Source organism: Rhinoraja longicauda, chromosome 1 (assembly GCF_053455715.1).
Source record: "Rhinoraja longicauda isolate Sanriku21f chromosome 1, sRhiLon1.1, whole genome shotgun sequence".
Classification (NCBI taxonomy): domain Eukaryota; kingdom Metazoa; phylum Chordata; class Chondrichthyes; order Rajiformes; family Arhynchobatidae; genus Rhinoraja; species Rhinoraja longicauda.
In genome coordinates this window covers 123275383-123303348 of record NC_135953.1, presented here as the reverse complement: position 1 = coordinate 123303348, position 27966 = coordinate 123275383, and the positions used below count along the sequence as shown (strand labels likewise).

The 27966-nt window shown below is 39.4% G+C and overlaps 1 protein-coding gene across 2 annotated transcripts in view; it reads right to left on the bottom strand.

The window, feature by feature from the left end:
• The window catches only part of lrba (LPS-responsive vesicle trafficking, beach and anchor containing), a 681010-nt gene that overhangs the window by 21796 nt on the left and 631248 nt on the right, over positions 1 to 27966 (bottom strand). For both annotated transcript variants that reach the window (XM_078405961.1, XM_078405966.1), the window contains exon 52: positions 18580 to 18747. In XM_078405961.1, the coding sequence (XP_078262087.1) occupies positions 18580 to 18747 (168 nt within the window). The remainder of the gene's footprint in view (positions 1 to 18579; positions 18748 to 27966) is intronic.

Here is a 27966-nt window from a genome sequence, read left to right as displayed (position 1 = left end):
ATTTAGGTTGACACTTAAGTGCAGTGCTGTGAGTTTTTCCATTGGCAGAAATACCACATTGGGGAATGCTAAATGATCTAAGTCCTGTCTATCCTCTCTGACGAGCACACTGTAATTTCCCCATGTACTGCATCTAAAATTTAACTCTCAAACCATTTAGTGGAAGAGGTTATCTGATCATCATCATTTCATTGGAATGTTTGGCACATTAACCAATGTACACTGGTTGCCATGTTTCTGATATATAGTTGGCTATAAAGTGCTTATACTATGTGGAGGTTGCGAAGGGTGTGACATAAGCCAAGTACAGTATTTCGTTCTGTGACATTATTACTTTCAGAATCAAGATCTTACACTTATCAATGAATCTATTGTGAACAGCATTTGTAACAAATTATGCACTGGAATGGTGGGTAAAATTACTTTAAAAGTACCTGTGACATTGAGCTAACAATATTACCAAAGTCATAGAGTCATAATGAGACAGCACAGAAGCAGGCTTTTCTACCCAACGTCCATGTTGAGCATGATGTCCATTTAAACAAGTCCCATTTGCCTGCATTTGGCTCTTATCCTCTAAACCTTTCCCATCCATGAGAGAACTCAGAGCTGCAGCCGCACAGGTCATTTGAGACACGTCCAAAATGAAAATTTTGGCTCTGTTCCCAAGTTTTGCAATTTTAATGTAAAGGCATACGAGAGAAACCTTTCCTTGCTTTGATATATCCAGCTGTTGCTCTTATTTTTAAGGAATTGATAGTATGCTAGCTGGCAACCACCAAGAAATTGTAGCAAAATTCATGGCTTAAAACTTTGGTGAGGATAATAGTGTGAGTCCAAAACATTTTTTCCGGCCCAATATCCAAGTCGACAAGCAAAGGCTGGGATTTTTTATCTTCAAATCTCTGCTCCCATTAAAAACTAAAATAACACTGCACAAAAGTCTTGAATATATAGTTCCCCACCCCACAGGAAACTCCCTGCAGTGTGTCAGCTATCCTACAATGTAACAGAAACCATTCAAAAGAAATGACAGAAAAGCTGCAACGGCTCACTTCCTCTCTCGCTAATGACAAATCTCGATATGCTTACATTGGCGCAAAAATTTCAATGGGGCAAAGTTCATTTGTGTAATGATGCATCTGCACAAAACAGAAGCTTTTATTGATAAACTCTTTCAAACTAAGGAAATCTACAAATGACAGAAATTAAATACTTGATTCTCGATCAGTTCGAAGCAATCAGACGTCCACCACAGGTTGTCATTTTTACTTGCTTGGTTACATCTGAGCAACTTTTCCAGCACTCTTAAGACGATATAAAGAATCTCCTGGAAAAGTGTATGTGTGTGCTGAGAATGTGAGAGTATGCACTTACATGCTGAAGGAACAAATGAAGTCATACTTCATCATACTCAACCATCTTTTTGATGGCACAAAAATAAAATAACTCTTGGTTTCCCAGCTGACAAAAAAGCATGCTAAGTAATCCAATACAATTCAAGAAATCCAAAGGAAAAAGAGATTGTTTGTTAAATCAATAGGGGAATGTGTAAAGTTTGGTCTATTTGAAACAAAGCAGTATATCAAAAGCTAATTACTTTTCTTCCTAAATTTAAGTGCAATTTTAAAATGTCCATAGATGACAAAATTGTTCCAGAAATTACCCATTGAAATACTGTGATGCCACATCTAAATCATGACGCTCACTTTACGTACAATTTAACACAGTACGAGACACAAATGAATCTACAGGTCACAGCAATGAATCCTAGTTTCTTAGCGTTAATCACAGCATTTTAAATTTATGTGTTGTAGCCTAAGGGTGAAATGTGTAGTCAATTGTCCCATTAACCAAAAAGATAAATAAAATTGATGAATTGTTTTTTTGCTTAACTAGTGTGCACATGGTACATATTAAGGCTGTACACAGTTAACATCTGAATACAATCCATTTTATTATTTCTGCTCGCAAACTTGGTAGAGGGATGTAAAGCAGTAACTGCAGAGAAGCAACTTCTTGAAGTCTAGTTTGAGCATACATTTTTTTAAAATACCTTCATTTATATTCTAGTTATATTCCCTTGAATTATAAACCATAAAATGCTCCTTCCATAAATGTTATGTTTCTTTCCCCCAAGGTACTGCCTGAATAATGTTCTATTCTGTTGACACCGTGAAAACATGATGTTGGTACAACAATACTGCAGAGATACAATCATCTTGAGGTGCATGAACCAGTGTCTGTGGCAATATAGAAAAAAACTGATAGAATGGATATTATTTTAAGATAAAATCAAATGAAAAGCTACGCACAACATTTTGACTTGTGTGCTCATTTAAAAGAAACCTTGCCCAGCTGTGTACATTTTAAAGGTCTTGGCAAACAAACCTATTCCAGATTGCAGATGCACAATTAATTAGAAAACTCAGGAAAGTATAAATGCATGCAGATTGATTACAAACATAGCGTTTCATTGCTTAATTCAATCACAACTTGGCCAATTTCCATCGTGTGACATAACAAACAGCACCATGAGGTGGCACTCTTTCTTGCATGCGATAAACACGCATTCGTAATTGATTGTCATTCAGCTGGATAACCACAAATGGGAGAAGTGACAAATTCTTTATTCTGGATTGATTCAAAACAGGAAATTTAACTCAATCTCCAAGAACTATAGCAAAGTTTGATAGTTTATGATAGTTTGTTTAGTTAGTCTTGTTAGCAATAAAGCCACACATATGGAAGTGTTGTACTTCACTTTCCACTTCTTGCTGAATTAAGTGTTCTTAACGGGAACACCAGGCTGGAACTATAATTGGTCATAATGGTGCTAGTGGGATGTTTACAAATAAAACTTTAGTGATACAAGGTAAATACTTGAAATGAATAGATTGATATGTCTGGTTTAGTGAATGTGGATAATGCCATATCCTATTTGCATACTTCCATATTTTATGAATTTTTGGGAACAAAATAGATTAAATAGGGGAAAGTACGACAGGGGTCTCATTGCTGATAACCGTGCAATGTAGGTGTGCTTAAACATTCTGTGACCAACTGATTTGCCAACAACCACCTGGAAGGATCACACATGAATTACAGTCAGAGTCATACTGCACGGAAACAAACCCTTGGGCCTAACAAGCCCATGTCGACCAAGATGCACCATCTACACCAGTCCCACCTGCCCACATTTGGTCCATATTCCTCTAAACCTTTCCTATCCATGACCCTGTCCAAACGTCTTTTAAATTATGTTATACTATCTGCCTCAACTACCTCCTGTGATAGCTCGTTCCATATACCCACCACCGTCTGTATGAAAAGGTCGCCCACTCAGGTTTCTACTAAATCTTTCCCCTCTCATCTTAAACATATGTCCTCTGGTTCTTGATCCCCTACTCAGGGTAAAAGACTCTGTGTATTCACCCCATCTATTCCCCTCAAGAATGCACGCATCTTAAGAAGATCACCCCTCAGCCTCCTGCGCTCCAAGGAATGAAGCCCTAGCCTGCCTAGCCCCTACCTATGGCTCAATCCCTCAAGTCCTGGCAGCATTCTCATAAACCTTTGAATTATGTATTGGAGAAAAATTGTATCCCAGTAACGGGATGGGCAAAAGGTTAAATTCCACCCATCCCGGGAATTTGCTGTGAATTGCAAAATATATATAGTTACATAGATACATTGATAATAGGTGCAGGAGTAGACCATTCGGCCCTTCGAGCCAGCACCGCCATTCAATGTGATCATGGCTGATCATGCACAATCAGTACCCGGTTCCTGCCTTCTCCCCATACCCCTTGATTCCGCTAGCCCAAAGAGCTCTATCTAACTCTCTTTTGAATACCCAGTGAATCGGCCTCCACTGCCTTCTGAGGCAAAGAATTCCACAAATTCACAACTCTGAAAAAAAAAAATCCTCACCTTAGTTCTAAATGGCCTACCCCTTATTCTTAAACTGTGGCCCCTGGTTCTGGACTCCCCCAACATTGGGAACATGTTTCCTGTATCTAGCGTGTCCAATCCTTTAATAATTGTATATGTTTCTATAAGATCCTCTCTTATGCTTCTAAATTCCAGTGAATACAAGCCCATTTGCTCCATTCTTTCATCATATGACAGTCCCGCCATCCCGGGAATTAACCTTGTGAACCTACGCTGCGCTCCCTCAATAGCAAGAATGTCCTTCCTCAAATTAGACCAAAACTGCACCCAATACTCCAGGTGTGGTCTCACCAGGGCCCTGTACAACTGCAGAAGGACTTCATTGCTCCTTTACTCCTCTCGTTATGAAGGCCAACATGCCATTAGCTTTCTTCACTGCCTGTTGTATCTGCATGCTTACTTTCAGTTACTGATGTACAAGGACACCCAGGTCTCGTTGTACTTCCCTTTTTCCTAATCTGACACCATTCAGATAATAATCTGCCTTCCCGTTCTTGCCACCAAAGTGGATAACCTCACATTTATCCACATTATACTGCATCTGCCCACTCACCCAACCTGTCAAAATCACCCTGCATCCTGACAGCATCCTCTTCACAGTTCACGCTGCCACCCAGCTTTGTGTCATCTGAAAATTTGCTATTGTTACTTTTAATTCCTTCATCTAAATCATTAATGTATATTGTAAAAAGCTGCAGTCCCAGCACCGAGCCTTGCGGTACCCCACTAGTCACTGCCTGCTATTCTGAAAGGGATCCGTTAATCCCTACTCTTTGTTTCCTGTCTGCCAACCAATTTTCTATCAATGTCAGCACCCTACCCCCATTACCATGTGCTCTAATTTTGGCCACTAATCTCCTGTGTGGGACCTTATCAAAGGCTTTCTGAAAGTCCAGGTACACTGCATCCACTGGCTCTCCCTTGTCCATTTTACTTGTTACTCGTGTCCTCAAAAGAAGGATAAACTACATTTATATTATTTATTATCCAGTGGAAAGAACAAAAAAGGCTGGACATGTACCTCCACTGGCAAGGTGTACTAGAGGACAGAGGATCAAGGGAGACAGAGGAACTGAAAAAAAATTGCATTAGGCGAGAAATAGTATTGGGTGGACTAATGGGACTGAAGGCTGATAAATCCCCAGGGCCTGATGGTCTGCATCCCAGGGTACTCAAGGAGGTGGCTCTAGAAATCGCGGACGCATTGGTGATCATTTTCCAATGTTCAATAGATTCAGGATCAGTTCCTGTGGATTGGAGGGTAGCTAATGTTATCCCACTTTTCAAGAAAGGAGCGAGAGAGAAAACGGGGAATTATTGACCAGTTAGCCTGACATCGGTGGTGGGGAAGGTGCTGGAGTCAATTATTAAAGAGGTAATAATGGCGCATTTGGATAGCAGTAAAATGATTGGTCCAAGTCAGCATGGATTTATGAAGGGGAAATCCTGCTTGACTAATCTTCTGGAATTTTTTGAGGATGTGACAAGTAAAATGGATGAAGGAGAGCCAGTGGACGTAGAGTATCTAGACTTTCAGAAAACCTTTGATAAGGTCCCACACAGGAGATTGGTGAGCAAAATTAGAGTACATGGTATTGGGGGTAGGGTATTGACATGGATAAAGAATAGGTTGGCAGACAGGAAGCAAAGAGTAGGAATAAATGGGTCCTTTTCAGAATGGCAGGCAGTGGCGAGTGGAGTGTTGCAAGGCTCGATGCTGGGGCTGCAACTATTTACAATATATATTAATGATTTGGATGATGGAATTAGAAATAACACCAGCAAGTGGAATCAGGGGATAGGGGGAGAAGGCAGGCACAGGTTACTGAGTGTGGATGATCAGCCATGATCACAATGAATGGTGGTGCTGGCTCAAAGGGCCAAATGGCCACCTGCACCTATTTTCTATATTTTCTATGTGACATCGGAATAAAGTGACTTCGCCCCGCATCACAACACAAATAGATGGCCTGATAGCAAGGACACTAGGATATTATTTTCATATGCCACAAATGTTTTTTGCTCACAAGCTATGAGTTTTTTCACCATCTTTCAGGATCAGCTTGCAGATGGAAAATTAAAAGTTGCAATTTGACTTTTCAATAATTGCTATGTAGTTACCCTGCAGCTGGAACTCAGAGAAACAACCTGGAATGTTGATATTTTAGACTGTTTATGCCTCAGAATATTGAGTAATTTCTCAATTCAATCCAACCATAAGCATTGTATTTATTGTGAAAATTTTGGGGAGATCTTGTTTATTTAAAAGAATAAAAGTTAAAATCTCCTCTGTTAAACAAGCTCTTGGAGTGGAATATAGTTTTAGCCTTTAAAAAAAAATCTGTACAATGTAATTTTGTTTAATAGGAAACACTGCCACTCTTAGTGCGTTAGTTTACTGGTTGTTTGAACTAAGGATAAGCATTTTTTTGAAAGTACAATATATTTTAGTGTAAATATGAAACATCTTGACTGCAGTTACAGAAGTAAGCAAGGGTGGATTTATATGCCCATAGCTGAAGGCTGAGAGGATTACTGGGCAGTCAAGATTGCTTCTGTTAACCCAAGGGGACAATAGTTTGCCTTACAGCCTGTAAACTACCATCAGCATTGGTTTTATTACACTCTTATATTAACTTTAAAAACAGGAAATGTTTTCACTCATTTTATGCAGTTTATAGCTTGTGCTTTGCAACATAAGTAGGCAGCAGACTCTGTTCTGTTGTTCTATGATTTTGTCTGCAGATGTCAATTAATGGCCAGTAGTGAAAACATATTCCAGTGAAAGCTTTTCAGGTAGCCATCTTTACTGTTTCTAATACACCTATGAAGTACACTCAAAGTATATACAGCATATTTATCAGTTAGTAGGCTTTAATGTCCTCAGATTTCTTGATTATTATGCCAATTTTTTCTTAACCATGAGCATACTTGTCCCTTATTTTGCGTCCTTCTAGGGTACCCTCTATTTCACTTAAGGTAAGCAGCCAATCCTGGAAAATCTCTACTTGCTACCTTCTAAAGTTTACAAGAATCTGCACAAAAATGACTGCCTGTAAAATATTGCCCCCAGGACAAGAACTTGCGCTTACTAATAACAAGACTACCAATTCAATAGCCACTTTCACTGCAGAAATAAAGAATCGGTGTATTTTTAAAGAAATAATTGCACTGTAGACCTGTCATTGCTTGAACCTACATTAGCTGATAAAACCTTTAGCTGTTGAAATAAATCAATTTGGCCATCAAGGAGAAAGAGTGGGTTTATAAAGAATCATTTGTGCCATGGGCTATTGAGTATAGACATGGACGGATAGTGCAATTGAATGGGTGGCGAGGGAGATGCTGGGGCAGGGGGATTCCGAAGGCATTGGGACTGGTTCTACAGAGAATGGGATTTGTACACGTCAGGCAGGTTGCATTTACTAGGGTTGGGATCGATATCCGCACGGATCAGTTTGCTTATGGTTTTTACAAATTTAAATAATTTTAGCATGAGGATGAAAATCTGATCCGGTTCAGAAGAGAGAAAAACAGAGCTGGAAATGTAAGCTATTAAACCTTTATGAAACTAACGAGGCTTCTAGACTCATTACTGAATTCCGCACGTTCAGGTAACTTGATCTATATCAGTCATCCATTTGAGATATTAGCTCAACTTACTTTTGTTTCCTTTCTTTTTGTTTCCTTTCTTTTTTGTTTCATGCCCAGCCACATCTGCAAGGCATGTTCACTTGCTCTGCATCTTGCAACTCCCACTTCTATTCATCTATGCTCTTTTGTTGAAGTTCGCTTTCTCTAACTTGTAAGTCTTTGACCAGATTCTCCTGTTTATAGCTTATCGAAGGTCACCCCAGTTTCATCCCATCAGAAACATTTCCCTCCCTCACCCTCTCTGAACCTTTTCAAGCTTCTATTTTTTATTTTCAGTTCTCATGAAGTGTCTCTGTCCGGAAACATTGATTCCTTTTCCCTTCTCACAGACATGCCCTGGCATATAGAGTATTTCTAGCTTTTTTCATTTTTTGTTTTAAACTAATCAGTGAGTTTGAAAGTCGAGAAAAACAAAGATTAGAAAATTGACAAAGTATATTAGTTGTATTTAATGGACTAATTTTTATTTGTTTATTTATGTATTTTTATCTGGAATTCTTTAGCAAGTCCAGCATTTATTGTCCAATGGGCATAGTGAATAAAACAGTTCAGTTGGGGGCACTGATGGATACATGAAAGTATGAACTTTCAGTAACCATATAATTGCAGCCTGGTTAAACTTCACTGGCAGCTTACTACTTTAATTGGTTGAAAACAGTAGTATTAAAAAAAACTATCTGGAAAAGCACAAACTGACAGCATGGATTTGTTAAGAGGCAGATGACTAACATTATTTTGAGGAGGAAACAAGGATAGTCAATGAGGACAGTGTGCCATAATGTTCCATATGGCAGGCTTGAGGAAATAGTAAAAGCCATTAGGATACAGAGAAGAGTGGCAAATTGGATCTAAAATTGGCTCAGTCATGAAGAGCAATGATGACTGATGGGCATTTTTGTGATTGGAAGGCTGATGTCAGTGGGCTTCCACGGGACTCAGTCACTTGCTTTTGTCTACTAGGTAAATATTAGAGTATGGTAAAGATGGTAATACAATAATTTACTGTGGGATTAACAGTAACATCCACGGATGGTTGAGCTGATGCTTTGGAGAGGGACAGGACAAGCAAACTTACAACAAATGAAATGATTGTGAAGTGCAGAGAATGGAGACATTGAAGTGTTTGCAGATTATTAAAGTTAGAAGATGGTCAAGAAGATGGTTAAGATGGTACAGAGGACGTTTTTCTTTATTAGTTGAAGCACAGGATGAAAGAGCAGGGAGATTATACACAAACTGTATGGAACACAGATTGCATACTCTTTGGGTCAGTGCATAACACAAAAGATGTGACTGCAGAGAATGCAGAGGAGATTTAAGACGATGATGCCAAGATGGAAAATCATAGCTATATGGAAAGAATGAATAATCTATGGTTGTTTTCTTTGGATCAAGAGAGCCTAGGAGAGACAATTGAAGTATATAACGTGGAGCCTGGATAGTGTACCTGAAATGTCACCCATCGTTTTTCTCCAGAGATGCTGCCTGACCCGTGAAGTTACTCTGGCACTTTGTGTCTATCCAAAAGGATTAGGATGCTTTTCTTGAATACAGGGTAAAGGCTTGGAATCTCAAAGGGTGCGAAAGGTAGAAACCCTCACCTTAATTAAATAGTATATAGCTTTGTACTTGAAGAGCTGTGACCTGCAGGGCTATGAGCAGATGCTAGAAAGGAGGGTTATCTTTTATAGACTGGCACAAACACAATGAACCAAATGGTCTTGTGCATTGTAAATTCGATATGATTCTATATGTGCCAGCCCGGTACATTTGGCATTCCCCTGCATTCTGCTCAATCTGAGATGGCTTTATTTTGTACAACAGACCAGAGCTTGTTGATTGGCATCCACATCCACAATGATGTCTGTATTCATCCCACTAATATGCTTACCCAAGTGTAGCGGCTGTTCCCAGCTCCAGCAACCGTGGCCTTCAGAACTTCAGAGGCTCCAACAGTAAAACAAGCAACCTTCACCCTGAAAGCCTTCAACAGCTGCTAATGCCCTGCCTCCAGATTTGGTAAAAGTTAAAACTGTAAGGGGTTTTTAAAGGTTTGGTGATCCCTGAAAAATAATTATGGTGATCCCAGCATGCTGTTGTTTTTCTACTGAACGTCAATAGGAATCCAATGGTGGAGCAAACCAACAGATTTTATATAGCAAATTGGTCAGTAACTCCAGAACTACTGTGTTTGATTTAATTCCATTCAAACAGGCAAATGCTGTTAACTGGCATGTGCAAGCAACATATTATACTTCTCTTAAAATAGTCCAGAAGTCATCTATGGCCAGCATCTCTGGCATTATTTCCCTCAGTGCACGTTACTCCAGCTATCTACGACGTTCTCATCACTGTCTAGTTGACTGTGAAATATTTTTTGTACTAGTATTGAAATCTAACTCCTTCCGTTTTCTTGCTGTGCAAAGGGAGCAATTGGGTGCTATTTGTAAGTGGACAAATGCCAGCTTTCAGGCAATAAATTAAAGCTAGTTCAAATAAAGCTAAACAAATTACCAATCAGGTGGCTTTTTCTTCATTTCCCATCAGGGAGGTACAAGAACTCTGCTCAGGATCTGCACTCAGTGACGTGAATGAAGCCGTAGCCGAAGAGGATAGGAAAGTGCAGTCTCAGATTTCTATCTGTTTAGCATTCCACAGAAAAGAAGACATTGGTCGTGTTTGTGGAAAATGACAAAGGCACCAAGCTAGAAAAAGTCTCAGTGAATGAAACACCAGAAAACAGATGCTCCCTTTAAAAAAAAGCACAACTTCACAGCTATTATCAAAAACATTAAGGTCATTAAATATGGTTTTAAACAATGGGGTATCCTTCTACAACAAAGTAGTTGGGTGGAGTAATAGCTACATTATTTGAAAAGTAAAGGCAGGCTTATCCACATTTATTAATCTTCTATCAAGGTTGTCACGATAGCAGTCTATTTCTCCACGGAAGTTTTATTGGTAGAAATATTATTTCTTGTAAATAAATTGTGTGAAATTCACCAGGAATGGTGAATCAGAATGAACTAAAAGACTAGTTTATTTCAAACACAAAACTTATCAACTTGAAGTATAATCAAGACCATTAACATACAACTTTCACCTTCACATCTAGACTGGACTATTCCAGTGCTCTCTGGATTATCTTCTACACTTCATAAATGTGACCTCATCCAAGATATTCTCTTCATACCCTAAATCACAGCATGCTGCTTACTTTAATGCTAACTGACATACATTCATGTCAATTTAAGCAAAACTCTATGCCTTTATTCCTATTACCAAAATGCATGACTCCACACTTTGCTACGCTGTATTGCATCTGCCACCACTCTCCCAACCTGTCCAAGCCCTTCTGCAGACTCCCTACTTTCTCTATACTATCTGCCCCTCCACCTATCTTCATATAATTTGCAAACCTGGCCACAATGCCTTCCAATTCACTCATCCAAATTATTAATATACAGCGTAAAGTGTACCGGCCCCAGCACTGAACCCCGCAGAAGTCTGCTAGTTACTGGCAGCCATGGGCTCATATCTTCTTTAACAGCCTCACAAAGGGTTTCTGAAAATCTAGGCAAACAACATTCACTGACTCTCCCTTGTCTGTCCTCCTATTTACTTCCTCAAAGAATTCCAAAACATTCGTCAGGCAAGATCTGCCCTTCGCAAAACCATGCTGACTTCAGCCTATTTTATCATGAACTTCTACGTACTCCGTAACTTCATCTTTTATAATAGACTCTAAAATCTTACCAACCACCGAAGTCAGGCTAACCGGCCTATAGTTTCCACTCTTCTGCTTTGCTCCCTTCTTGTACAGCAGGGTAATAGTTGCAACTTTAGGATTCTCCTTGAAACTACTTTATCTGCTCAAGTGGCAGAATACTTAATTTTGTTTGATAATGCTCCTTAAATGCCTTAGAATTGTATTATGTGTTTGACTGCAAAGGTATTATGTAAACAAACAATTTGTTATCTTGTTGCAATAACATTTGTATTGAATTAAATGTATTAAAATCTCTATGACGTTCATAAGCAACATTGTATAAATTCTGTAAGAACACTTAATAACCAAGTCTGTGAATTCTCCCAAATTTCAATCTATTTAATCATACCTGCACCAAATAATACCTGATCCACATTTTAACTGGAATAACTGGGCATTAATGTTGGTTATGTATTTAAAACCGTAAAGGTCGAAGATCTTATGACCTTAAGATTTGTCCCATAATTTACGTACAGAGACGATACATGTCGCAAAACACATAAATGGTTTCAAATGACATGACTCATAACAAGAGGATTTCAGTATAGGAGTAAAGAGGTTCTTCTGCAGTTGTATAGGGCCCTGGTAAGACCACATCTGGAGTATTGTTTACAGTTTTGGTCTCCTAATTTGAGGAAGGACATCCTTGTAATTGAGGCAGTGCAGCGTAGGTCCACGAGATTGATCCCTGGGATGGCAGGACTGTCATATGAGGAAAGATTGAAAAGACTGGACAATAGGTGCAGGAGGAGGCCATTCGGCCCTTCGAGCCAGCACCGCCATTCAATGTGATCATGGCTGATCATTCTCAATCAGTACCCCGTTCCTGCCTTCTCCCCTTGCATTTCTATAAGATCCCCTCTCATCCTTCTAAACTCCAGTGACTAGGCTTGCATTCACTGGAGTTTAGAAGGATGAGAGGGGATCTTATAGAAACATAAAATTTTAAAAGGACTGGACAAGCTAAATGCAGGAAAAATGTTCCCAATGTTGGGTGAGTCCAGAACCAGGGGCCACAGTCTTAGAATAAAGGGGAGGGCATTTAAAACTGAGGTGAGAAGCATCTTTTTCACCCAGAGAGTTGTGAATTTGTGGAATTCTCTGCCACAGAGGGCAGTGGAGGCCAAATCACTGGATGGATTTAAAAGAGAGTTAGATAGAGCTCTAGGGGCTAGTGGAATCAAGGGATATGGGGAGAAGGTAGGCACGGATTATTGATTGTGGACGATCAGCCATGATCACAATGAATGGCGGTGCTGGCTCGAAGGGCCGAATGGCCTCCTCCTGCACCTATTTTCTATGTTTCTATGTTTCTATGACTCACAATATCTTAATCTTTTGCATATCTTTCATTCATTCTATCTCTCTCTACATCATCGTCCATATCTCTCGTTTCCCATTCCAACTCAGAGCCTGAAGGGTCTGGACCTGAAACATCACCTATTCCTTTTCTCCAGAGATGCTGTCTGACCCGCTGAGTTACTCCAACTTTTGGTGCCGATCTTCAGTTTTAAACCAGCATCCGCAGTTCCTTCCTACACATCTTAATCCATGATTTATTCCTGATTTTTCTCAGTCATGTTTTGGGCATTATCTTTTAATGTTAAAATGCACTTTGTTCTCTATTTGCATTGCATAAATAGACGATGATGTAAAGTATATTTTAAATCAGAATTCAGGAATATCCCTTTTTTTCCCTTTTCATTTAGATGTGTTGTGTTTTTGTAAAATATTTAGGCACTTCACCAGATATCTCTATAATAGTTGTTAACATGAAGATTGACATATAAATATTATTAGTGAATGTAGTATGTCTCTTATATACTATGTCTCCAATTTTCTTCTGCTAGTTGAAATGCAAAATTTATCATGTAATCTGACCAATTTCAAAACTGATGTTAGAAAAGCTATCCTGATATGATTAGCTGCTACAGGTCAAACTTAAAACAGCAATGAGAAAAATACAATTTGCAAATGATTTAATGATTATAGTTTTACAGAGTAGCTTTTAATAATTAATTGAAAATACAATGGTTTAAAACTGAAAGGAGCATATTCAGCACAAAACTGAATGGAAATCCTATATAATTTGACAGTTTTAAATGCCAGCATCTAAACTAATCTGAATTTTCACCCACTTCAATGTGAAACAATTTAATTCTGCATGCAAAAATAAAATTCAATCTATTTTAGGATTTGAAAAGAAACGGTAATACCTATCGATCAATTTTTCCATAATGTGTACAAATCAGGTAGATTGGTTCTGATAACAACATGAAAATGGCCCTGCTTATATACACCGATTTGCATGTCTAACCCAGTACGAGAAAGTAGGATAAACAGTAGCTTCTTCTCATGCCCCAGGCAAGAATATTTAGTAAAGACCTTCCAATAAGGGCAGTAAGATGCAGAGAGTTTTCTACTTTCTTATAAAAGCAAATGACTCAAGTTGTTGTTTATTCTATAAATAGACACGAATAACTACACTTACAAAGTTAACAAAAAAACATTGTTACAGATATGTGAAACTTGCAATTTGACATCAATTAAACCAATATGATCAAGGTTTTAAAAAAAAAAAATCTGTTTTTTTAATTATTTATTTATTAAAAATAAATAAAATTTTAATTTTGAAAAGCATATGTACAGATAGAAATAAAAGACAAATTTGTTACAAAATTCTTACATAGGTTTAAATAATGACTAGACCAAGTGGACCTGTTGGGCCCAAACCCTCTACCACCCCCTCTACCACCCCCTCACCCTCTCCCCTCCCCTTCCCCCCTTCCCCCCACTCCCCCCATCCCTCCACCCCTCTCCTCACCCCTCCTTCCTCCACCTCTCCTCCACCCCTCCCTCCATCCCTCTCCCCCTCCCCTCCCCCTCTCTCCATCCCCCTCTCCCCCCACCACCCCCTCTCCCCTCCTGCCTCTACCCCCGGTAAATATAACACCGATTTCAATGAAACTTCTTCCATTAGCGCCAAAGGGACGATGGTGAGTAAGGTGGGCCTAAAATTGTTGTGCTATCGTGTACCGTTTTGGCTGTAGTTCAGGCACAAACAAACAAACAAACGATAGTTTTAGTATATAGATGGCAAAATGGGGGGAATCATTTGTGGATTCATAATTCACGACCTGCATTCTACAAACAATTTCAAGATATCTTACCAATAAAACTAATGAAGTATTTAATACCATTCCTTAATGACTGTGGGGAAGTGAGAAAAGGTTTCTCCCCTTAGCCAGTGGTATGAATGCTTCTGTCTCAAGGGTTTGACTGGTACCTTGATCCCGCAGTTTGGGTCTTTAACACTAGGGGCCCTTCATGAACTATTTAATTATTAAAACTCTTTCCAAAGATAACAATCTGGGAACCATAGTATTTTAATTCATCCCACAGGCCCATGGATTGAGCATTAAGGCTTACAACAGGTGCTGAATTACAAAAGGCATAATCCAGATCTCTGATGTATGGAACCTTCCATTTCTGTTCTGTGTGCACTGGTCATCATCATTAGAACTTTATTTCAAGTCAATTAAATACATGGTTTTACTTCTAATGCAGAAAACATCAAGGCAAAACTTCATCCCCATACCTTTGCAGACAAATTCAAACCAGCTGTACACTTTTACTGAAATCAATGTAATATTCAGCAGCTGTTCCCCAAACCAATGCTTTAAATACAGAAAATAGTAAGTGTGTGAACCTCAGAACGTCTATTCCTTTACCAAAGCCTTTGATAAACTGACAATTGCTGGCAACCTGTCATGACAGCACTGTATTACACAGTATTCCTGTACCGAAGGATCTGAATCTCAATCTACAGAACTACTTGAACTGTATTCACGTCAAAAGGCAAGGATTCTCCCAAATTTCAATCTATTTAAACATACCCGCACCAAATAATATGTGCAACTTGAACCACATTTTAACTGGAATAACTGGGCATTAATGTTGGTTATGCACGGATTGCTTACAATGTTTCACAGAAGCAGGATTAGAAAAAAATAGAGTCAGTTAACTGTGGAAAGATAACTGCAATGCTGGTCAAAATGAGTGAGTATTATGGGAGCAAAGTGGAAAGACATTAAAGCTTGAAAGGAGGGGGGAAAATGGATGGCATAATGTTTAAAACCTAGAAATGGCAGAGTGATTTTCAGAAACAAAATTGCTTTCTGGCTAAATTCAAAACATTTTAACAAAAAAAAGATTTAGAAGATTGGAACACAGGCAGAACTGCGCACAACTGCTGGCCTTCACCCACATAAATATTAACAAGTTTAGGACTTGCACTACAAAATATTTTAACTTGTTGCAGATTCTTGCCAGAAAAACTATCGCTATATCCTGCTGTTTAGACTCTAAAGGATCAGGAACATTCAGAAGAATTTGACTCTTTCGACACAAGGAAAAACTAAGGAAATATCATATCATATCATATCATATATATACAGCCGGAAACAGGCCTTTTCGGCCCACCAAGTCCATGCCGCCCAGCGATCCCCGTACATTAACACTATCCTACACCCACTAGGGACAATTTTTACATTTACCCAGCCAATTAACCTACATACCTGTACGTCTTTGGAGTGTGGGAGGAAACCGAAGATCTCGGAGAAAACCCACGCAGGTCACGGGGAGAACGTACAAACTCCTTACAGTGCAGCTCCCGTAGTCAGGATCGAACCTGAGTCTCCGGCGCTGCATTCGCTGTAAAGCAGCAACTCTACCGCTGCGCTACCGTGCCGCCCTAATCCTTTTGATTCTGGGTGCTTATTCTCAACCATCTACATTCATCACTGCTCATGGCCTCATTGAAATGGATGTGAATGCTCCCAATCAGCAAGTTCAATTGTGCAGCTTTGTATGAGTACTAGTGATGCACCATGCTCAGCAAAGCCTGGGATAAAATTTTGTCATACTACTTTGCAATAAAAATTGCCTATGAGAACTTATCACCATGCATTGATACCATATTTCCAGTGGTGGCAATGTCTCATCAATCTCTCAGTCCATGTAACATGAAATTACTCTGCTCTAACAGTTCTTCTTTCAAAATGTCTTTAAGGTTTCAGTTTTTAATAAAGAACAATATCGGAATATAGACATAAAATGCTGGAGTAAATCAGCGGAACAGGCAGCATCTCTGGATAGAAGGAATGGGTGACATTTCGGGTCGAGACCCTTCTTCAGACTGAGTCAGGGGAGAGGGAGATACAGAGATAAGGAAGTGCAAGGTGTGTAAACGAGACAAAGGGGATGGAGCTCAAGGAAAATATAGAATAGATCATTGATAGCGAGGAGAAGGTAACAACAAAGCAAACAGAGGTAAAATGTAATTGAGGACAGTCAGACTGGCCGGAGAACTGGGAAGGGGCAAGGGATGGAGACAAAGGGAAAGCGAGGATTACTTGAAGTTAGAGGTCAATATACTTACTGCTGGGGTGTAAGCTGCCCAAACAAAACATGAGGCGTTGTTCAATTTGCATTGGGCCTCACTCTGACAATGGAGGAGGCCCAGGACAGAAAGGTCAGTGTGGGAATGGGAGGGGGAGTTGGTGTTTAGCAACCGGGAGATCAGGTAGGTTTAGGCAGAATAAGCAGAGGTGCTCAGTGAAAAGGGGTGGTTTGGGTGGGAAGGGACGAGTTAACCAGGGAGTTGCGGAGGGAATGGTCTCTGCGGAAAGTGAAAAGGCGTGGAGATCGGAAGATGTGGCTGGTGGTGGGATCCCGTTGGAGGTTGCGAAGATGTCGGAGGATTATGTGCTGTATCTCTTCCTCCTAACCCCATTCTCCTGCCTTCCCCCCATATCCTCTATTCAATGACTGATGGGGTGAAAGGTGAGTTCCTGTCGTAACTGGGGGGAGGGGAGCAAGAGCGGAGCTGCAAGATATCGAGGAGACCCTAGTGAGGGCCTCATCTATGATGGAAGAGGGGAATCCCCGTTCCCTAAAGAATGAGGATATTTCAGATGTCCTGGTATGGAACACCTCATCTTGGGTTCAGATGCGGTGTAGACGGAGAAATTGGGAGTAGGGGATATAGTCTTTATCGGAACAATATTGGAATGGTGTTTTAATAAAAATAATTATAAATTTAATGGCAAATGAGTGGTTTAGGGAGAGGGTGATGCTTGTTCACCATGGATTGCATGGTTGTCCCACAGAATTTAACTGCGTGGTTCCTATATCTTTTTCTTCTATAAGTCTCCAATGAACAGACTGCCAGACTGATCAGGCTGCATGATTTCAGGATACCGTCTGAGCTTGGTAATTCATTTTCTAAGTTACTTCACAAGGTATTTGGGCAGACAATCAAAAGCTTGGTCAGAGGTACCCAGGTTTTAAGGAGCTTCTTAATAGGAGGGGATACAGAAAGCAAAGTGGAGAAGTTTGAAGAAGAATTTTAGAGTTAAGGCATTTGCAGCTAGTCAGCTGAGAGAGAGGTTAAGAGAGAATTGATTTCTGTATGCAAGTGGCAGCTAGTTCAGCAATCCTGTCTACAGACAACAGACATGGGGAATGTGCAAGTCCTAAACTAGCTGGCTCTTCCTGGCCAGCTTTATCCCAACTGCGTGCCCACATAGACTCAGAATCCAGCAGGGTAGTAAAGGTGCCCCACCATTTACACAAAGAATCTGCCAGGTTAGACCAAGTGCCGGATAGGGACTCCAGACATACGAATGGAAAGAAGCAAAACATAGGGTAATTTACACCTTTTTTCCCCTGTTTTTACACTTTTTTGGGGATTTATTTTCCAATGTTAAATATTCACATCTTTTTGCAAACTTTTGAATAACAGAAATTCAGACCATTCAGAAACATCCTGAATAATTTGTTGAATTCGACAGCTGGTTAACCAAGCAATGTTACAATTTTGTTCAACTGTTTTGCGGACAAGACTTGCTCTGCCCACTGCACCTGCCCATTGCAACTCCCCACTTCCCAGAACAAGAAATGAGGAACAGATTAGCTTTGTTTTGGAAATTATACCATTTATATACATACAAAAAAGAGTTTCTGCCTGCCATGTAGGCTTGTGGTAAGCGTGAATGGCCAGCTGCTGGCTCAAAATTCTGGAATAAACCTTTGATTTTGCATTACTGCAACCCAAAGTTTGAATAGATGAAATGCCTAGTGAAAGCGAAACAGAAATATCACAGAAACAAAAATGTGTATTGTTTTGCTCTTTTACTTACTGTTGGGATATTCTCCAACACTGTGGTTCTTCCCATTCCAGTACCAGAGAAGTAGAGTTGCATCTCGTGACCCTGACAGGACATAACAGTCACCTCCAATGTACGACTCAGATCTGGCTAAACAGGTTACGACATCCCAGTGTCCAAAAATCACCTGAGTGAGTTTACCTAAAAACAAAACAAAAATCACCATTAACTCCATTTTAAGTAAATGTGTGTCAGTTCATGACCCATTAGTGAAATTTTATTCTATTCAACCAATACTCTTCAGGGTGTCACTTACAAATAATGAATGGTTTTAATGATTCCACTGTATTTTCTTAGGAACATTCACATCATTTATGAATTATTAGAATAGAAAATCTTCCATTACCCTATCATGCATTCAATGCGGGTGAATATAAATGTTGGTATAAGATTATTAAGGGGTTGGACACGTTAGAGGCAGGAAACATGTTCCCAATGTTGGGGGAGTCCAGAACAAGGGGCCACAGTTTAAGAATAAGGGTTAGGCCATTTAGAACTGAGATGAGGAAAAACTTTTTCAGTCAGAGAGTTGTGAATCTGTGGAATTCTCTGAAGGCAGTGGAGGCCAATTCTCTGAATGCATTCAAGAGAGAGCTGGATAGAGCTCTTAAGGATAGCGGAGTCAGGGGGTATGGGGAGAAGGCAGGAAGGGGGTACTGATTGAGAATGATCAGCCATGATCACATTGAATGGCGGTGCTGGCTCGAAGGACCGAATGGCCTCCTCCTGCACCTATTGTCTATTGTCTATAAAATAATCAACGAATTGAAGTAGAAAGTAGTTAAGGATGAGATAATAACATTTCAAGCACATCATTTCTTGACTTTGGGCGACTGAAAAGGTCTACAGCCTTTTAGGTCCAATTCTCAGCAATGATTATGAAAGGCACGTTTATTTTAACATTGACAAATATAAAATAAATAATCTAACAATTACAAAAGGTAATTGTAAGGTCCCCTGTCTCCATCAATGGTATGGATGTGCAGCTTGCAAATACCTTGGAATTTACCTGGACGGTAAACTGAACTGGTCCAGGAACACTGAGGCCCTGTACAAGAAGGGACAGAGCCGGCTGTACATTTTGAGAAGGCTCCGCTCCTTCAACGTCTGCAGCAAGATGCTGCAGATGTTCTATCAATCGGTGGTAGCCAGTGCCATCTTCGCTGTCGTGTGCTAGGGCAGCAGGGCGGCCGGGGGCGCCAATAGGATTAACAAACTCATCAGGAAGGCTGGCGCTGTCCCAGGGCGGAGTTGGAATCATGGGAGGTGGTCTTGGAGGGGAGGATGTTCCTCAAACTGCGGAGTATCTTGGACAATACAGCTCACCCCCTCCATGACACACTGGTCAACCTGAGGAGTACCTTCAGCAACAGACTGGTTCCATCAAGATGCAGCACAGAACGCCACAGGAGATTCATTTGATAGGTGACTATCAAACTGGTACAACTCCTCCCCCCCCACCCACTCAATCTTTGCACATCCCCAATCCTTTTCATTCGTCACTTTAATTTCATGTATCATGTGTTTTATGACTGTTGGCAGTCCAATTTCCCTCCTGTCAAGTAAAGTTCTATCATATCGTATTGTAAAAACTACACTGATGTCAGAACAATTCTACTGTGGTCAGTATCTGTGACATGTTGTAAAGAAGACAGGTTGAAAACATCTCCATTATTGAGTGGTTAATGTTGCATATTTTTATAAATGGGAAGATAACTTTCTCACCTACTACTTGGACACTATTTATCATCTTGGAAAATAACAGATAGATAGATTCTTGATTAGTACGGGTGTCAGGGGTTATGGGGAGAAGACATGAGAATAGAGGTAGGAGGGGCAGATATTCAGCCATGATTGAATGGCGGAGTAGACTAGATGGGCCAAATGACCTAATTCTGCTCCTATTCCTTATGACCTTTAGTAAATAATTTTAAATGCTCATGATTCCCTCTCCCTCCCATCCTCAACACCCAGAGATGGCAGATGAGAACATGTGCCAATCTAACAAAACATGTTAACTGTGATCTTTGTTCTTTCCATTGGTGAATCACCCAAATGTAATTGGTGTCGCCGGCAGCCTTTGAATCTGTTTGTCGAGATTAAAAGAACCAATTCCCATTTAACATTCCATGTTTAACAAAAGAATGAACCATTAACCACTCTTTTCCTAACAGTCTCTTATCCATTAGCTACATGTTCAATGACATCCACTCAGTTTCAGAGCCTTCCTAAATTCAAAAAGTTACAGTTTTAAAAAAAGGGGCATCTGGTTTTACATTTCTTACATATATATATATATATATATATTTGAAATAAAGGTTAAAGAATGAATCCAATCCAATCAGGATGCACATCATTGCACATATGTATTCACTTAAATGCTACATATGATTTGTATATAACTTTAAAAAGACCAGTCTGGAATGTACATGCCTAATAATAACCTCAAAGGTTTTACAATAGAAATGTTTGAAGTTGAACACTGAGGATCTAACAATGATCATTTCAAACGCTGACAAGCAGCACTGGTGATATTTAAACAAAACCATCAAATGGTGAATAATATGCCATATTATGCTAGACTCTTGCTTAAATGATTATTTGATACTTTCAATTAAAAACATTAAACAGAAACCTGGGCAACAGTACTATGGCCACTAAACAGAGAACCCTATATTTAAGCATTCTTTTATAATGTTGCAATGCATTTATTTAAGAGCTACAATCGATATCTATATATTTGATGACAAATAACATTGCGTCACATTTGTACATTTACTTTGAGATAGTGGCATTGACAGAAATTATTTGGCCTTGGTTAATGGAGGCAACTTAGGAGGAGTTCACTGACACAGAATCAGTAACAGTAACATGGAAAAGTTACATTAAAAAACTGGCATTGTGAAATTCAGTACTGAAAATATGACAGGATCTAACCATGTATTAAAACAATGAGTGGAGCAATTTTCTACAGGAGCCCATTGTATATGAAGGTAAAAGCATTGCCAATGCTTATATAATTTTGTTCTCAGCATGATCTGTCTAGACACAAACAACCTTTGGTCCAGATTTTAGCTCATCAACCAATGGCTAGTATATGTTTATGCCAAAAGTGTAGGCAAACTATGACAAAATGAAATGCATAAAAATACATTAGGTAGAGCAGATTATGGGGACAATACTATTGGTGCAATTGCGTGCAATATAAAGATTAATATTAACCCTATCGATGCGCATGTATGCCAAATGGCGACTGAAGTCACTTCTTTCTGCGGGTGTATGCCAATTGGCAACTTTGTTTCAAACAAGTTGAGACGTATTTTACAATAACCATAGTGTTAGGAGTCGCTAATAGACGTCGCTGGCATTCAGTTTCAGACTGGAGCTCTCGTGATAACACTCGAGAAATGGGAGTTTTCATTCCAAAATCGCGAGAATTGTGCGTGTGAACTTTTCATTCAAAAATCCCGAGAATTTTTGTTTATAAAACCACCAAGGATTAGGGTCAGGTTTAGGATTGGACTGGTGCTCTCGAGATAACACTCGAGAAATGGTTGAGTATTCATGAGTATTTTGCATGTGAAATTTTTGTTTCCAAAACCACCATGGCGGATTATCGTAGGAGACAAACTGGTGAGTCCATTCTATGCAAGATCTTTGCAGACAGAGACTCTGAAGGTGAGGAACTTTCAAATGATTTCGACAATGAACTGGGTAAGAACGATGATATTGAAAGGGAAATCTTTGATGACAACGCCTCTGAAAGTGACTAAAAATCAGACCAAGGGGACGACGTGGACAGTGGCAATGCGTCCCCTACCCCTGCAAGGTGTGTAGCACAGAATCGTGGGCCTGCAGTGTTGACTAATACTCAGAATTCCTTCAAATTAGGTCCCGCTGATAAGCACCATCCTACCTTCGATCCCTCAACCTTATTTCGTGGTTGGTCAGTCTGAGCTAGGATCAAGGGTTCCAATGGAACCTGGACATGACCAACCAGGTGATTTCTTCACTGCCTTTTTTCCACCTGCCATATTTGCACTTATGGCTGATGAAACAAATAGATATGCCTTACAATTCTTTGACAATCCTGTTATTGATGATGAGCTACCACCCTCAACAAGATTTAGAAAGTGGCATGATACTTCTGAGGAAGAAATGAAAGTGTATGTGGCCCTTGAAATCACCAAGGACCTGTGTAGTAAAAATCACCTCCATGATTACTGGGATAGGTTTTGGCTGACACAAACCCAGGGTTTCAGTCAAGTGATGAGTAGGGACCGATACATACTTCTGCGTTCCTTCCTGCATTTCAATGAGGATGCCAATCAAAAGGTGAAGGGTCATGTCAATTGTGACCCACTGTACAAAATACATCCGGTGATAAATCTTGTAAAGATACATATTTAAATTTCTCAGCCACACCATGAAATATGAATAGATGATATAATGAAAGGATTCAAAGGCCGCTTGAGTTTCAAGCAATATATCATAATCATAATTTATTCACCAAGTATGTTTTGCAACGTACAAGGAATTTGGTTTGCCATACAGTTACGCCAAAAAAGCAACCAGACACACAACTACATAAAAATTTGACATAAACATCCACCGCAGCCTCTTCCACATTCCCCACTGTGATGGAAGGCAATAAAGTCTTATCTTCTTTCCTCCTTTCCTCCCGCGGTCGGGGGAGTCGAATCATCCGCAGACAGCGATCAAACCCCCACGTTGGGGCAGTCTAAGCTCCCACATCGGGACGGTCGAAACTCCTGCGGTGTGGAGTACCTGAAATCGGTCCCTAACCAAGGACCGCGAGCTTCACGATGTTAAAGTCCGCAGCTCCCGCAGGTTGGAGCACCAAAGGCCGACCCCTGGCTGAGGGATCGCCCGCTCTAAGATGTTAAAGTCTGCAGGCTCCGCGGTTTTGTAGCTCTAGAAGTCCCAAACAAGAGGCCGCCAACTCCACGATGTTAGGCCGCAGTGCAAATGGAGATACAACATGGAAAAAGTCGCATCTCCGTCGAGGAAAGAGATAAGAAAAGTTTCCCCCACCCACCCCCACAAATACGAAACTAAAGATAAACTAAAGCATACATTTTACACCAAACTAAAAACACAAAGAAGGAAAAAGACGAAGACAGACCGTTGCGGCGCCCATTGGTATATCACCAATAAGCCTGGTAAATGGGGTATAAAAATCTGGGCTTTGTGTGATTCAGTGAATGGATATAATCTACGATGGAATGTTTACACCGGTAAAAGTGAGAACAATGATCGCAAGATGACCTTGGGGTCTGGTGTGGTGAAAACTCGTGAATGGAATTGATTCCAATGGTCATAAGGTATATATGGACAGCTTTTTCTCCAACCTTGAGCTATTTCTTAGCTTGAAAAAAAAGTAGACTGGGTGCTTGTGGTACTGTAAGATCAAACCGAAAAGGTTTGCCCAAAAAAGTTGGTAAAGCAGACATAAAGCTGAAACAAGAGGATCAACCTCTGTTTTGGAATTCTACTGATGGCCTTACTTTTACCACATAGCAGGACACAGCCCGTGCCAGTTGTCTCTCATCTATATATGGAAATGAGACTGTCGACAAGGAAATTTGGTCAAAGAACGAATGGAAAAACAGACTGTGAAGCAGCCAGCCCTAGTGCAGGACTACAACAAATTTATAGGCAGCGTCGACAGATTTGACCAATTATCAGCTTACTACTGTTATCCACACAAATGCCAGAAATGGTATTGTTAATTTCCACTTTGTGAGGGAAACTGCACTTGTGAATGGTTTTATCACATAAACTTTCACATCCTGATGAGCACATTTGATCAGATTGGTTTCTGCTGGAAAGTTATTGACTCTCTCATTCCAGTGAACATTCATACCAATGCAAAGACCAAAGCAGACACTGTTGATCAGCAAAGGAAAAGGCGGCTAGTAGAACAACATTTTTGTGCAGAATATGAGCATAAAAGGTACAGGCCTGAATGTATTGTTTGCTCGGATCATGCCTCTGCTCAGTGCCACCAGACGAGAACCACTGTGAGGACTGTGAACGTCCAATGTTTTTCCCTAAATGTTTCAAATGGTACTATACAGTGGATAAAATTGAATATGAATAGGCTACAAACAAACTGTATGCTAGAAAGTTATGACTTATTATACCATGGTACAGTGAGTGAATTTGAAACTGACATTGTGGTTTGACATTGCATGAGTATTCATGCTTTTGTGCATTTGATATTTCAATTTCCAAGAATTATTTGGGATATAATCACCCACGATATGTTCAAAGAACTATATTCACAAATTATTCACTTTATAAAACCTGGATTTTTATTGAATCTGCACATATTTTTTATCAAAAAGTACTTATCGTATACACCAATATGTTAATTGGTACATTTACATAATTTAGCATATTTTGGGGTGAAATCTGATTTCACTATTTGGGAGTCCTGATCATGTTCTACAACCTTTTCAATTACTCTAAAACTCCAGCTTTAGTCTTTATTGGTGATATTTTGTCTCAAACATAGCATATGTGAGCAACACAGTGGCTCCATTTTGAACCCAGCATGGAACCCAATTAGTGAAATTTTAGCTGTCGCAGCGAAAGGGTTAAGCAGAAGAATACAGCTCAATGTTTTGAAAATCAACGCACCATAGAGCATATTTTCCATTGGATGTGATAGAAATTGACACCCTGCCCATTTATTTTTTGGCTTTCTGCAATAAGTTTTTTTCATTTTTAAATTTAAAATATTTGTTTGAAAAATATAATTCACCATATTTAATGTTTATAACTGTATTTTAAAGTTGGATAGAGGTATGTATGCATCATTTCCACAACACACCACAGCAATGTTTTGTTTGTTGCTTTGGGTTTCATCTAACTATCAAATATTGGAATTAATTTTAGTTAGATTTGTTAGAACTGACTTTTTTTGTCAGATGATACAACACATTTGGCTGAATTCTGCTAAAATAGAAACAATTATGATAAAACTTTGAGTACTAACAACATTATGTATTTAGAATAAAGATTTAAAAGCAAAGCAAATCCTGAATGATATCCTTCAAGAATCCACTGGTCTTGGGCTAGTAAAGAACTAAACCTACAATCTAATAAATGTTCAGTTTTGTAAAGGTCTTACAGAGGCACTCAGGATTATACAAATAACTGAGACTCTCCAACATTGTTTAATTTTTGTAGGGTAGGAACTTGTCAGCAGTTGGTCATGCAGTTAAACAATCAAAATTGTATTAATAATCAACAGAGATCATCAATATATGAGTGCACATATACACAATTGCTCAGTCTTCTCAGAGGATTAATCAAAATGAATGGATGAAGATAGGGCAGTTTATGGTGGTACAAAAATAAGGATGATGCACAATTGACCAGAAGTAGAGAACTACTGAATTCAAAAAAGAATGGTGTGATTATAGGCCATAATGAGATCCAAAGGTTGGAGATCCACAAGACAAAGGTCCCCTTTCAACTTTCTCAGCACTGTCCTCTGACAATAACATACCATTTCTCAGGAGCCATCGGTCAAGAAATCCAGAAATTAACAATGAAATTCACCATTTCCTTCAGTGCAGCAGCACAACCACTGATTAACTGAGGAAAAGTGATTTTGAAGATTACGGCCTCAGACTTGGCATTGTAAACCCTGTTCGTTTATACGCTTCTGAGATTTGGACTGACTACAGCAGGTATCTCAAAGCACTGGAAAGATGCTATTAAGCTCTGCTCCACAAAGTTGTTACAGGATCCAACATCTTCCCCTAGGTCAATCTTCCCCTAGGTCCCTGGGATGGCGGGACTTTCATATGAGGAAAGACTGGATAGACTGGGCTTGTACTCGCTGGAATTTAGAAGACTGAGGGGGGATCTTATAGAAACATATAAAATTCTTAAGGGGTTGGAGAGGCTAGATGCGGGAAGATTGTTCCCGATGTTGGGGGAGTCCAGAACCAGGGGTCACAGCTTAAGGATAAGGGGGAAGTCTTTTAGGACCGAGATGAGAAAACATTTCTTCACACAGAGAGTGGTGAGTCTGTGGAATTCTCTGCCACAGAAGGTAGTTGAGGCCAGTTCATTGGCTATATTTAAGAGGGAGTTAGATGTGGCCCTTTATGCTAAAGGGATCAGGGGGTATGGAGAGAAGGCAGGTACAGGATACTGAGTTGGATGATCAGCCATGATCATATTGAATGGCGGTGAAGGGCCGAATGGCCTACTCCTGCACCTATTTTCTGTGTTTCTATGTTTCAACATATCCAGCATCAAGACTCTAAATGCACACAGACAGTCCCATTGGTTAGGCCATGTCACTACATGCCCACCATCAGACTAAAAACACACACTCTCTTAAGGTAGGAGCCAGGCAAAAGTTTGGAACTGACAAAGTAAATCTCTGATCATTGATGGACCTATGTATTCACGATATTTTCTTCTCTTATTTCACATTTGTTGCATTTACTTTCAACAATTGTTTGTCATTGCATTATCTCTTTTTTGTTTTGAATCCATTCCAGTATTATTTTCAAAATCTAGGCTATATTTTTAAAGTTAGTACTTGATAGTTTGCATTTGACATACAGATTGTTGAAAGGAAAAGGATACAAATTTGAAAAATATTGGAGAGAGTTTAGTTGTTATTTGAAATGATTATTTTCTTCTTTAATCATTGGCTGAAGCAGTATGGTTCCTTCTATTGTTTTCCCCCATTTGCAACTACATCAGTGAATGACTACCAGCTTTATGCTTCTTCGACAGCTCTGAAATACTCCGCAACTCTATGCTTCATAGCAACCCTTTCAATTAAAATGATTTTGTGTTAGTACAATTAGTTATTTCAATTAATAAATTAATGTAGAAATAGAAAACAAACTGCATTTTAAGTAAAATTGTACCGTATTAGTTATTTTGAGTGTAGTTGTTTAACTAACCTTTCAATAAGTGAACTGAAATAGGGGTTAAGGCTGAGCTATGTTTCCTTAACATTCAACATGTTACAGAGAGTATCAGTTGGGATAATTGTTTAAACTTACTAGTTAGCTGTGATCTATAGATATTCTTTGAGAGGATCATTTTGGCAACATGCAAGCTGTTGGCTCACGCACACAATCATTTGTTACAACTGAGGTATGTTCCTGTGAAATGGAGGATAGCTTAAACAAACCTATTATTTAAAACAATCTGAAGTTGAGAATTTTTGGCCCCTAATTTTAACTTTGCTAGGAGTGAAACGATTATAAATTACGTGAGTTTACAATTACTTGGAAGATGATGACACTTTCAACATATTAAAAGATAAAGATGTAGTAAATGTTAACTTCAAAAAAG